The sequence below is a fragment of the Aureococcus anophagefferens genome (genome assembly GCF_000186865.1).
Source record: "Aureococcus anophagefferens unplaced genomic scaffold AURANscaffold_5, whole genome shotgun sequence".
Lineage (NCBI taxonomy): Eukaryota > Pelagophyceae > Pelagomonadales > Pelagomonadaceae > Aureococcus > Aureococcus anophagefferens.
In genome coordinates this window covers 832,133-844,945 of record NW_008705565.1, presented here as the reverse complement: position 1 = coordinate 844,945, position 12,813 = coordinate 832,133, and the positions used below count along the sequence as shown (strand labels likewise).

At 70.4% G+C, this 12,813-nt stretch overlaps 4 protein-coding genes across 4 annotated transcripts; 3 read left to right on the top strand and 1 right to left on the bottom strand.

The window, feature by feature from the left end:
• Nucleotides 1-1,614: 1,614 nt before the first annotated feature.
• AURANDRAFT_62562 (hypothetical protein) lies at nt 1,615-5,760 on the top strand (the record flags this gene model as incomplete). Its single annotated transcript, XM_009037023.1, has 3 exons — nt 1,615-3,339; nt 4,366-4,998; nt 5,593-5,760. 3 exons carry the CDS (start codon nt 1,615-1,617, stop codon nt 5,758-5,760), a joined length of 2,526 nt encoding a protein of 841 aa, XP_009035271.1.
• Nucleotides 5,761-5,856: 96 nt separating this feature from the next.
• AURANDRAFT_62561 (hypothetical protein) lies at nt 5,857-7,551 on the top strand (the record flags this gene model as incomplete). Its single annotated transcript, XM_009037024.1, has 1 exon — nt 5,857-7,551. One exon carries the CDS (start codon nt 5,857-5,859, stop codon nt 7,549-7,551), a length of 1,695 nt encoding a protein of 564 aa, XP_009035272.1.
• A 2,263-nt stretch (nt 7,552-9,814) lies between these two features.
• On the top strand, nt 9,815-11,113 carry AURANDRAFT_23158 (hypothetical protein; the record flags this gene model as incomplete). Its single annotated transcript, XM_009037025.1, has 1 exon — nt 9,815-11,113. The coding sequence occupies one exon, from the start codon at nt 9,815-9,817 to the stop codon at nt 11,111-11,113; it is 1,299 nt and encodes a 432-aa protein (XP_009035273.1).
• Nucleotides 11,114-11,386: 273 nt separating this feature from the next.
• On the bottom strand, nt 11,387-12,552 carry AURANDRAFT_2617 (hypothetical protein; the record flags this gene model as incomplete). The annotated part of the gene is made up of 2 exons (XM_009036488.1): nt 11,387-12,013; nt 12,232-12,552. Coding segments are annotated over 2 exons (948 nt in total), but the record flags the coding sequence as incomplete, so codon positions are not given.
• Nucleotides 12,553-12,813: the final 261 nt, after the last annotated feature.

Here is a 12,813-nt window from a genome sequence, read left to right as displayed (position 1 = left end):
CCCAGGCGCCCGCGCTGTCCTGGGCGTCCTCGTCGTCGACGGTCCACGACGTCGCGCCGGAAACGCTGACCGGCGCCCCGATGGCGTCCTCCAGCGACAGGAGCTCGAGGCGGTAGTCCTTGGGCCTGCCCGCGTCGACCTTGGAGAGATCGCCCGTGCGGCAGACGACCTCGACGAGCGTCGAGGACACGACGTCGCAGGGCGCGCCCGCGACGTCGACGTGCACCAACGACGCGTCGTCGGAGAACCCGCCGCCGGCGATGGTCACGAGCGTGCCGCCTTCCAGCGAGCCCAGAGCCGGCGACACGCTCTGCACGTGGGGGTAGTACTGGACGGCGTAGGTCTCGCCGAAGGCGTCCCTGGAGAGGTTCTTCACGAGGTTCCACGTGAGCCCGCCGACCTCGTCCCGCGTGTTCGTGTCGAAGAAGACGGACGCGTTGTAGGAGCCCGCGGCGAAGTCGCCCAGGTAGCAGTTCACCGTGTCCTCCGTGACGGGCGAGTTGTGGCCGATGACGGCGTCCTCGACCATGACCGGCAGCGAGAAGGAGTCGACGGCGCCCGTCTCGTCGTTGACGGCCATGTTGAGGTCGTCCGCGCGGCAGAGCGCGTGCGTGCTCAGCACGGCCGTGCCGCCGTTCTGGACGTTGCCCCCCTGGGGCGGCCGGCCCGCGCCGACGTAGATGGCCCGGTAGTCGGCGACGTACTCGCCGAAGCTCGCGCCGTGGAGCGTCAAAACGTCGCCCGCGGCCAAGTGCCGCGGCGCCGTCCGCGTCACCGCGGGCACGCCGGCGTGCGTCGACGGCAGGTAGTAGAAGGCGTTGGCCATCTCCAAGTCGTAGGTCGAGATCGAGTCCTCGACGACGACCCAAATATCCAACCAGCCGCTGTAGTCGTCCGCGAGCCACGGCTGCGTGTCGCAGACGACCTTCTTGTCGCCGCCGCAGTCCACCGTGCAGGCGCCCTCGATGACGTCGCACTCGACCCAGCCGTCCGCGGCCGTGCCGATGTAGACCGTGTTCGACCCGCTGTAGAACTCCGTCGCGAAGCCCGCGCCGCCGACGTGGAGCCGCGTGCCGCCGTTCGAGCTGCCGTACTGGGGGCTCACGCTCGTGACCTCGCGCGTCTTCTCCGCGAGCGCCACGGACGTGTCCGAGAGGTCGAGCATGTCCGCGCCCTGGCCGACCGCGCAGGCGACGAGGGTCGCCGCGGCGACGAGGCGCAGCAGCATCGCTGGGCTGCCTTTTCAAGAGCTGCGGGGCTGGCTTTTTTGGGGGCTGCCTCGCTTGCTTGTCGTTGCTGAATGGTGGACGCGAGGTCCTTGCTTGCAGTTCCCCCCTCGTTCCGCACACCGGCGGTGGCGATGAGGCGCGCAGTCAAATGCCGGGCAGTGCCGGGTGAGCTCGACAGGGAAGAAGAAATCTATTGTCACTGATTAGGTGCCAGCAACGTCGCCTCGACGTTGGCCTCCGCGTTTGCTTGAACCACTTCAATGAGGGTCGATGCTGTTGCCCGCAAAAACAAAGCCTCCGCTCGAGCGCGTCATCGAGAACCGCATGGCCTCGCGCTGTTAGGCTTGCAAGCCGTCGGCATTCCACTCGCGCTGCAGCTCGAAATATGCGCGTGGGCAAGACGCTCACGGAGGAGGAGCTCGAGGACCACGTCCTCTACGAGGCGGACCCCGTCAAGGTCGGCGAGCTGAGCGCCTGGCGCAAGTGCACCATCCTCGTCCTCGCGCGCTACCCGCTGCTGCACAGCGTCTTCTGGCTGAGCGTCGTCGGCTGGGCGGCGCTGCGCGCCACGGACGACAAACAGGCGCTCCTCAAGGCCGTCATCGAGTGCTGGCTCGTCTATTCCTTCGGCAAGTACGTCGTCACGGGCACGTGCGGCTTCCGGGGGTTGCGCCTGCTGCGCGGCAACGACGCCAAGCCCGCGACGCACTGGCGCGAGGAGGCCGACGCCTACGTGGCGGCGCAGCGCGACGCCGGCGACGCGGGCGCGGAGCTGAGGTACGAGGACGTGATCCACGTCGTCGCGATCCCCAACTACAAGGAGGACCCGGGCACGCTCCGGCGCACGGTCGCGACGCTCGCGGCCCAGGCCGACGCCAAGGAGGCGCTGGTCGTGGTCCTGGCCATGGAGGAGCGGGACGCGACCGCGCGCGCGACGGCCGCGGCCGTCGTCGGCGAGTTCGGCGGCTGCTTCCGCGCGCTCTACTGCACGCTCCACGAGCTTAAGCCCGGCGAGGTCGCGGGCAAGTCGTCCAACGAGAACTGGGCCGTGCGCTGCGCGAAGCGGCGCCTCTGCGACGAGCTCGGCGCGCGGTCCGACCGCGTCGTCGTCACCGTCTGCGACGCGGACACGTACTTCCACGCGCGCTACTTCGCGGCGCTGAGTTGCGCCTACGTGAAGCGCGACGCCCTGGCGCGGCGGCGCACGTTCTGGCAGGCCTGCACCCAGTTCTACCCGAACTGCGACGACGTGCCGCTGGTCTGCGGCGTAAGGTACGCGCTGCTCTCCGTGGGCTTCCTCGGCCAGATGGCGAACCCGCTCCACTACAAGCTGCCCTTCGCCGTCTACAGCGTGGCGTTGGACCTCGCCGTCGAGGCGCGCTACTGGGACCCGGCGGTCATCCCCGAGGACTGGCACATGTTCCTCCGGTGCTTCTACGCGACGGCGGGCGAGATCCGCGTCGAGCCGCTCTTCTTCCCCGTGGGCTGCGAGTGCGTCACGGACCGCACGGGCCCGCGCACGGTGGCGGCGTGCTACCAGCAGGCGAAGCGCTGGCAGTGGGGCGCCATCGACCTCGGCTTCATCGCCGCGCGGACGGGCGACGCGCCGCCGCACCGCCAGCTCGCCGTGTCGCTCGCGGCGACGGAGCACCACCTGCTCTACCCTTTGATGTGGATCGTGCTCGCCGCGGCGCCCTGGCTCGTCAAGGACTGGGCGACGGGCTGGCGCTTCAAGCTCTGGGCGGGCTTCTTCGTCGTCAACTTCTTCATGCTCAACGTCCTCGACCACGCCTACCGCGACGTCCTCGCGCGCGACGCGGGCTGCGGCGGGCCCCGCGCGCGCGGGCTCGCGGCCTTCCGCGGCGCGCGCGTCGCGGCCTTCGTCTTCTTCCCCTTCGCGGACCTGCTCCTGTTCGTGCTGCCGAGTTTGCACGCGCACGCGCGCATGGCGCTGTCGACGCGCTTCGACTACGTCGTCGCGCCCAAGGTCGCCATCTGCTGCATGTCATCAGTCCACTCGAGCTCCCACCTCCTCGCCAACCTGCCGCTGCCGGACGCGCCGCTGACGAAGCACGGCGTCCAGCCCGCGACCTACTCGGCCCTGCAGGACGTCGAGCTCACGGCCGCCGCCGAAGCTGAACCCGAGTCCTAGCTCGCGAAAGTCTAAGAGGTCGAAGGCCCGTTAATACGACGGCGAAGACGCCTAGGCGGCGGTCTTGAGGAGCTGCTGGAACTCGCTCTGCTGCTCCTTGACGCGGCGGTCGAGGAACTGGCCGCGCGCCGCGAGCTGGGACGCGCGCTCCTCGCCGCGCTTGAGCTGGCCGTCGAGGAGGGCCTCGACGCCCGGCTTGTCGCTCATGACGAACATCTTGCCGACGGAGCGGTAGACCTCGGCGTCCGCCGGCAGCGCGCCGATCTCGTTGCAGGTGATCTGCGTGCGCTGGATCTCGCGCTTGACCGCGCCGAGCCGCGCCTGCGTCTCCTGGAGCTCGCGGCCGTTCTTCTGCAGACTCTCGCTCAGCGCCTGCGCCTCGGCGCGCGCAGCCTCGTCGGGGGGCGCGCGGCCGCCGGCGGGCGCGAGCGCCGCGCGGCGGTCCTTGTCGCGCTTGCCCTTGACGACGCGCATGAGCTTCTTGAGCTCCGGGTTGTCGCCGTCCTTGGCGAGGCCCGATTTTATGGTGAGCTCCGCGTCGTCGTACTGCTTCAGGCCGAGGAGCGCGTTCGCGAGGCGGTGGAAGCCCTTGATGAACTCGGGCGAGAGCTCCAGCGCCTTCTCCGCGTCTTTCTTCGCCGCCTCGAAGTCGCCGGCGCTGTGGTGCGCGAGGCTCCGGTTCGAGTAGAGCAGGTGGTTCTCGGGAGCGAGCGCGATGGCCGCGCTGTACTTCTCGAGCGCCTCGGCGAAGTTCCCGGCCTTGAAGGCCGCGTTGCCTTCCAGGCGCACCTTCTCGACCTCGTCCTCGGCCATCGTCGTGGTCGTCGAGCGGCGGCCGCTGGGGCGCGTCTCGTGCGGTGAGCGCCGGCGAGCTGATCGGGCTAATGTTGACTACGTGTTGAATGTCAACGTGCACAAGCAGCCCGGCCTCTCTCGTGCTGTGGCCACTGAGAAAGTCGTCTTTGCGTTGGCACGATGGGCAAGGAGTGCGGGTCCTGCGGCGTCGTCAAGGAGCTCGGCGGCTACACGAGCGTCCAGTGGCGCCTGGGCGCGGGCCGGCGCTGCAAGCGATGCTTCCAGGCGGCGATGCCCCTGACGCCCAAGGCGGAAGAGATCAGCCGCATGCTCCCCGGCGCCGTCGAGGGGGGCTACGGCCTCGACAAGGAGAACAAGGACGACGACGAGGACCCGGCGGGCCTGCTCGTCGAGGACGTGACGACCCTGAAGCGCGGGACGAAGGAGGCCGAGGAGGCCGCCGCGGACGCGCTCGAGCCCGTCGCCGCGTTCGAGGCCGCGGACGACGGCTTCGTCGAGGCCGCGGCCTACGGCGGGCCGAAGCCGGGCTACTACTTCGGCCGCGCCGGCGGCCGCCTCGGCTACCACGTGGACCCGCACCAGGCGTCGCGGCCGCCGCCGCCGCCCGGGGACGCCGCGGTCGCGGCCGCGCCGGCGGAACCCGAAAAAAACACGCACAAGAAGGCCGCCGCGGTCGACGATGTGCTCGTGTCCGCCGAGCTCGTCGAGGAGGACGACCTGCCCGGGGGGCTGAGCCCCGAGGAGGCCGCGGAGGCGCTCCTCGACGCGTGCCTCAACGGCGACAAGGGCGCCTTGAGACGCGTCTGGAAGGCCGCGGGCCGCCGCGGCCGCGGGTCGCGGCTCTGGCCCGACGCCGTCACGAAGGCGCTCCAGGCCGCCGTCGCCCTCGGCCACGCGTCGACCGTGCGCGTGCTCCACGAGCTCGGCGCGGATTTGCGGGCCGAGGGCGCGACGGGCATGACGGCCCTCCAACTCGCGTGCTTTAAAGGCGCGGACAAGGTCGTGCGGGTCCTCGCCGAGCTCGACCCGCCCGTCGACGAGGATCTGTGGACGGACGTCGCGCGCCTCGTCGGCGCGCCGCTGCACATCGCCGCGTTCTACGGCCACCGCGACGCGTGCGAGGCGTTGCTCGACGCGGGCCACGCGGTCGACAAGCTGAACTACCGCGGCCGCACGCCCCTCTTCCTCGCGGCGACGCAGGGCCACGCCAAGGCCCTCGCTTTACTCGTCGAGCGCAAGGCCTGCATCAACGGCGCGACGCGCTCCTTCAACAAGAAGCAGAGCCCGCTCTATATCGCGTGCCAGCACAACCACGTCGAGGTCGTCCACACCTTGGTGGCCTACGGCGCGGACCTGTCCGAGTTCCCGCTCGAGGACGAGGAGCTCGGCCGCAAGGAGAACCAGAACGAGTGCGGCAAGTTCATCAAGACCGTCGTCAACCACGGCGGCTGGAAGGCCTACCAGGACTGGATCTACCGCAACCGGCCGCGGCCGGGCGTCGAGATCAAGACGCGCGAGTCCACGAAGCTCAACCTCCCGAAGAACTTCCGCAACATGGGCTAGGTGGAATTTACGTAACATCGATCGTAGGCGCCCTCTTGTCTTGGTTGAGTTCATATTGAAGAAGTAAATGAAGCAGTTGCGCACGATTCCTACACGATGGAGATCGACTGGGCGTCGGGCACGGCGTTGCACCAGGCGTGCGCGTCCTTCGACGTCGACCTCGTCGAGGAGCTCGTGGAGACCTGCGACGTCGACGCGAGAATCCAGCCCGGGAATTTCACGGCGCTCATGCTGTCGTGCATCGCCTTCAGTTGGGCCCTCATGGTCACGCCCTGCGACGAGGACGTCGTCGCCATCCTCGAGGTGCTGCTCGCCGCCGGCGCCGACGCGACGCTCGTCGACGACCAGCTCTCCACGGCGCTGAACCACGCGGTTTCCAGCAACTGCAACGGCGCGGCGCGGACGCTCGTCGACGCCGCGCCCTGCTGCCTGTCGCGGCGCGACGCGCTCGGCTGGCAGCCCCTGCACTACGCCGTCGAGCTCGGCCACGGCGAAGCGTTGCGCGCGCTCCTGGACAAGCGCGCGCGCCACGTCGCCGACGTCAACGCCCCGGCGACGCCGCACGCGCCCTCGAAGGCGGACCCCTGGTCGGAAACGACGGGCCTCACGGCGACGCACGCGCTCTGCCTCCGGGGCCGCGTCGGGCTGCTGGGGCTGCTGCTGCGGGACCACGGCCTCGATCCCAACCCGCCGCCGTCGGCGCTCGGCGTCACGCCGCTCCACTGCTGCGCGTGGCAGAAGCGGCGCAAGTGCGCGGAGGTGCTCCTGCGGTCGAGCCGCGCCGCGGCCGCGGCCGTCGACCGGACGGACGCCGACGGCCGCACGCCGGGCGACGTCGCGGCCCACTGCGGCCACGCGACGGTCGCCGCGGTTCTGGAAAGACGAGGCCTAAAAGTCGGCGACGCCGTCGTCGTCGCGGGCCTCGTCGCCGCGGCCCGCTACAACGACCGCGCGGGCGCCGTCGTCGGCGACCTCCTCGACGGCCGCTTCGCCGTCCGCGTCGGCGGCGCGACGATCCGCGCGAAGCCCGCGAACCTACGCCTCGCGCGGCCCGGCGTCGACCCCGTCGCCGTCGACGCGATCGACGGGAGGCCCTGGACGCTCGGCGACTACGAAGCCGACCCCGACGAGCTCTGGATCAAGAATTTGGACATGGGCGAGCTCCGACGCGTCGCGGCGAACCTCGGCCTCGACGCCGTCGACGACCGGCGGCTCCTGGAGACGCTCGTCCGCGGCCGGTGGCGCCGGAGGCCCGAGGACGCGCCGCCGCCGCCGCCGTCGCCGAAGCCGGAGCCGGAACCGCCGAAGCCGCCGAAGCCGCCGCGGCCGCGGCTGCGCTTCGCGCCCGGCGACGACGTCGAGGCCTACGTGTCCGGCGCCTACGCGGACGGCGTCGTCGCGCGCGTCTGGTACGAGCTCACGCCGGCCCAGGTCCTCGCGCGCTACGGCGACCGGCCGCCCGCGGACGCGGCCGTGCCCTACGTCGTCGTCCTCGTCCCGAGCGGCGACTCCGTCGTCGTCGACGCGGACGACCCCAGTTTGCTCCGGCCGCGCATGCCGAAGCTCCGCTTCAGGGTCGGCGACCGCGTCGCCGCGCGCACGCCGACGGGCGACACGCCCGGCGAGATCGTCCGCTGCTGGTACCGCGAGCGCGACTGGCCGCCGGAGAAGTGGGCGGCCTACCAGGTGAAGCTCGCCGTCGGCGCGCTGACCTACGTGCCCACGGACGACGACAACACGGTCCGCCTGTTGCGGCCCGACGAGCTCGCGACGGGGCTCATCAGTAGTTAGTCTTGTAGCGGGTCGAGGTCGTCGTCGTCGCGCGCGTCGAGGGACGTGTCGGAGAGGTGGTCCTTGAGGAGCCGCTTGCGGTACGTGGCCGACGTCGGCGACCGCGTCGACGGGAGCACGGCCGCGCCGCGCCGGCAGGCGCCGCTCAGGCAGCGCCGGAGCCACGCGCCGCAGAGCGCGATCTTCAGCTTCGGCCTCGCGGGGTCGCGGAGCGGCGCCTGCTCGTAGACGACGCCGCCCAAAAGGCAGACGCAGAGGCTCAGGATGCCCCGCACGTTCGCGTGGCGCCGCCAGATCAGCGCGTTCGCGAGCACCGTGACGCACTTGTTCATGACGCCGACGACCGTATACGTCGCCGCGGACGTCTGCGACCGGCACAGCCAGCCCGCGTAGGAGATGCCCGTGCCGAGGACGCAGCCGACGGCCAGCAGCGCCAGGCCCGCCGGCGGCCAGTCCTCAAGGTCGGCGTAGTCCTCGACGGCCGCGCGGTCGTCGCTCGCGAGGAAAAGCGCGAGCATGACGGGCGCGGCGAGGACGTTCGTGTAGTAGACGGGCCCCCAGATCTTCGACGTCATACTCACGCCGTGGACGATGTGCTTGCCGTAGGTCATCTCGACGGCGATGACGCCCGCGTAGAGCGCCGGGTAGCGGTAGGCCCGCGCGCCGAGGCGCCGGAACGCGTCGTCGAACGACGCGTACGCGACGGCGCCGCCCGTGATCAGCGCCAGGCCGCACCACGCGCGCGCGCTCGGCAGCTCGCGGCCGAGGAACATGCTGTCGAGCAGCGCGACGGCGAGGGGCGTGAGCGTGCGGAAGACGATGACCGTCTCGACGTTCGCCGCCGCGAGCGACTTCATGTTGAGGAGCAGGGCGAGCGCGAATAACGCGACGTAGACGACGTAGCTCGCGACCTTGCGACGTTCGAGAGAGTCGACATCGAGGCACCGCGCGGCCCGGGCGAGGACGACGAAGGCGACGGCGAAGAGGATCTGCACGAGGGAGATCGCCGTCGGCACGGGCAGGAAGGACACCGTGAGCTTGTTCACGAGGAGCATGCTCGAGCTGAACACGCTGTAGAGCAAGATGCTGAAGACCGCATCCCACGTGAATTTGTTGCCGCCGTCGCCCATCTTTTCGACTCGACCTCCCGGGCCCCCTACGTTTAGAGACGCGTCGAGGCGAGTCGTCTCGAGAGTTTGCGGCGAGACCGCGACTCGGCCTCAACATCAGGCAACAACCCCAAATCGGATGACGCCGTAGCTTATGGGGCAGCCTTCGGAGGCGCGCGGGGGTGGTCTCGCGCAGCGGCCGGTGGTGGAGCTCGCCGCGTTGGGTCCGGTGGACGCTCGGGGAGGAGCGCCCCGCTGCGCGCGTCGATTGGGCGGCGGGGCGCCGCGCGCGAGAACTTGCAGTGCTTGGCCGTCGGCGCGACGTCGCCCACGGGCCCGGGGGGCTGCCGCGCGCGCTCGCTTCGTTCGGATGCCTTCGGCGTGAGTCTTGGGGGGAGCTGGTGGGGTCGGCGCCCTCGATGGCTTCGGTGTGCGGGCTTCGATGTGCCCGTGTCCATTCGTTTCTCTGCATTCTGCAGCGTCTCTTCGTAGCGTGGCGCTGTGTGCGGCTCCGTCGGCGTCGGCGTCTTCGCTCTCTTCGTCGGCGTCTCTGCTCTCTTCGGTCCCGCTGACTACGGGTGTCCTTTTCGGCGTGCGCCCTCGGCTAGCCACTCGTGGTCCTGAGGTGAATCGGCCTGGTCGAGCCGGAGTTCCTGCTCGTTTGCGTGCGAGTGCCCGCGGTCTCAACCTCCCCCGGTCCACGGAGAGTCCGGTGAGAGTGTCGTCTGAATGAGGCGACTCAGGAGCTGCCGCCCGGCGCCAATCCCGGCGTGCTCTCGGCGTGGCGGTCGGTACCAGGCTTGGCGCGAGTGTACCGCCGCCACACCTCCGATCCGAGTGCACGCGCGATCTTTGGGTCGGAGGAAGGGGCCGGTGTGGGAACGCCAACCCCCCGGCTACGCCTCCGTCTGAGCCTCCGGGCGGGATCTTCGGGTGCGCACCCCCTTCAATAACTAGTCCAACAAGTCCTCAAGTTGGCCTGGGACGACGAATCCTCGCGGCGTCGACGCTGCCCGACGCCGCCGGACGATGATGGCTGCGTGATGTCGTTCAAGGAGTTTCAGCAGCGGCGGCAGCTCGAGGCGGCGGCGAGCTCGCCCGTCCCGGCGCCCGCGCCGCCGCCCGCGCCGACGGCGCCCGCACCGACGGAGCCCATGGACGACGCGCCGACGGAGTCGAGCGGCGCCGCCGCCCCCACGACCTGGCGCGTCAAGGGCAAGCGGGGCGTGCTCGTGCGCGAGGCCGTGTCCCTCGACAGCGCTCTCGTCGGCGAGCTGCCGCACGGCGCGCTCGTCGAGCTCTTCGACGAGGCGAGCGCCGTCGTGTCCGCGCGGCTGCGCATCGTCGCGCCCGTCGACGGGTGGGTCACCGCGCGGCTCCTCGAGCCCGTCGCGCGACAACAACCCGTTGGTCCGTCCACCGGCCCGCCGCCGGCGCCGCCGCCGGACGCCTACGCCTGGGTCGCGAACCTGGAGGTGCCCGCGGCGTACGAGGGCCCCGCGCTCGGCGGCGGCGCGGTCGACGGCGCGTTCATCGACGCGGCGCTGATTCATCTCAGGTCCCAGAAGTTGTTGGACCGGCGGTCCGTGCTGCTGATTTTGGCACAAACGCGCCAGCTCCTCGCCGCGGAGTCGACGGTCGTCGATCTGGCGATCCCCGCCGCCGCGCCCCACTACACGGTCTGCGGCGACGTCCACGGCCAGTTCTACGACCTGCTCAACATCTTCGAGATGAACGGGCTGCCGTCGGCGGCGAACCCCTACGTCTTCAACGGCGACATGGTCGACCGGGGCTCGTTTTCCTTCGAGGTCGCGATTTCATTGTTCATGCTCAAGGCGCGCGACTCCTCCGCGGTGCACCTGAACCGGGGCAACCACGAGACGCGGACCATGGCCAAGTTCTACGGGTTCGAGGGCGAAATCCTGCACAAGTACGACCGCGCGGTGCTCGACCTATTCCACGAGTGCTTCTGCCTATTGCCCCTGGGGTGCGTCATCGAGCGGCGCGTCATCGTCGTCCACGGCGGCTGCCCGTCGACGGACGACGTCACGCTCGACGACATCCGCGCCATCGACCGCGACGACGAGCCGCCGGAGATCGGCGTCTTCTGCGACCTGCTCTGGTCCGACCCGCAGCCCCTCGACGGCCGGACGCCGTCGCGGCGCGGCGTCGGCCTGTCGTTCGGGCCGGACGTGACGCGCGCGTTCCTGGCCAAGAACGACCTGGGCCTGCTGATCCGCTCCCACGAGGTCCGGGAGAACGGCTACGAGGTCGAGCACGGCGGCGCGCTCATCACCATCTTCTCCGCGCCCAACTACTGCGACGCGGTCGGGAACAAGGGCGCGCTCATCCACCTCGGCCGGGACCTCGCGCCGAAATTCACGACCTTCGAGGCCGTGCCCCACCCGCCCGTCCGGCCCATGGCCTACAGCGCTTTCGCGCAGTTTACTTAGTACGTAACGCGTGTGTGCAGTAGGAGTGGGCGGGGACCTCCTCCCAGGGAACGTGCGGCCGACGCCCGGGCATGCCGAATTCATGTACACCCGGCCTTACGCGCGCGCGCCCTAGAGCGGCCGCGCGGTCGTCGGCGACGCGGGCCCCGGCGGCTTCGCGCGCCCCGCCATGGGCGGCGGGACGCGCATGTCGTCGGCGCCGCCGAGCTTGACCGTGAGGGGCACGTTGACGGTGACGACGTCGTCCGCGGAGCCGTCCGCGGAGACGCGCTGGCCGCGCGCGACGACGACCTTGACGGACTCGCCCGGCTTCCGCGCGTCCAACGCCTTGAACATGTCGGCCTCCGTGGACACCGTGCGGCCGTCGATCTCCATGATGACGTCGCCGAGCTGGAGGTTGCCGTCCGTCGACCGCGACGTGCCGCGCATGCCCGCGGCGGCGGCGGGCCCGTCCGCGGGCGCCGCGAGCACGAGCACGCCCTTGTCGATGCCCAACGCCTTGGCCTGGGCCGCTTCCAGGAAGGAGACGCCCATGATGGGCCGGAGCACCGTGCCCGTCTTGATGAGCGACGCGACGGATAAAGCGAGCGTGTCGATGGGGATCGCGAAGCCGACGCCGGACGACGCGCCGCTCGGCGAGTAGATGGCCGTGTTCATGCCCACGAGCTTGCCCAGGGAGTCGAGCAAAGGCCCGCCGGAGTTGCCCGGGTTGATCGCCGCGTCGGTCTGGATCACGTTCGTGATCGGCCGGCCAGTCGGGCTCCGCATCTCGCGGCCGAGGCCCGAGATGATGCCCTGCGTGAGCGTGTGGTCGAGGCCGAAGGGGTTGCCCACGGCGAAGACCGTCGCGCCGACCTTGAGGCCGTTCGACGTGCCCACGGACACGGGCCGGAGCGCCGCCTGGGCAGGAAAAGAGTGCGAAATTCCCAACTTTGGAGGCTCATCTCTCGGTCGTTTTCCACTCGTTTCGGCTAATTTTTGGACGAGCGATCATCTCTCGGAGCGCTCTCGACGCGTGGATGCTTTCTCTGGGACAATCGCGCGCGGAACCCTCACGTTGAAGCGACATTGAATCACTCTTTTCCTGCCCTGAGCGCCGCGGGCTCGTAGCCGTCGACGGTCAGCACCGCGATGTCCTTGTCCGGGTCCACGCCCCGCAGGCTCGCGCGCCGGCTCGTCTTGACGCCCGTCTTCGGGTCCAGGAGCGTCACGGACGCCTCCGCCGCGTTGCGGATGACGTGGTAGTTCGTGACGATGTGGCCGCTCCTGTCCCAGACGAAGCCCGAGCCCGTGCCCGCGGGCAGCTCGAGGATGTTGCTCGACAGCGCGTCGCGCTGCTCGACGAAGGTGTCGATGAAGACGACGCTCGGCGTGTTCCGCTCGAAGAGCGCGATCGTCTCCTGCTCGACGCCGCGCAGCGACTGGGCCGCGGCGGCCAAGGGCGCGCCCAACGCCGCGGCGACGCCGCCGACGAGCCGCCGCAGCGTCGCGCGCCGCGTCGGCGGCGCGACGGCCGACGAGACGGCGAGGCACGCGGCGAGCGCGACGGCGCGGAGGCCGCGCGATTTCCACGGCGCGGCCATGCCTCTGCACGTCTCGACTTCCTCGGAAGATTGTTGTAGGTAAAGGAGCTTCGTTGAAGGAGACGATGGCTTAGAACGTCCTCGCCAACTCGCGCGCGGCCGCGACGGCGGCGTCGA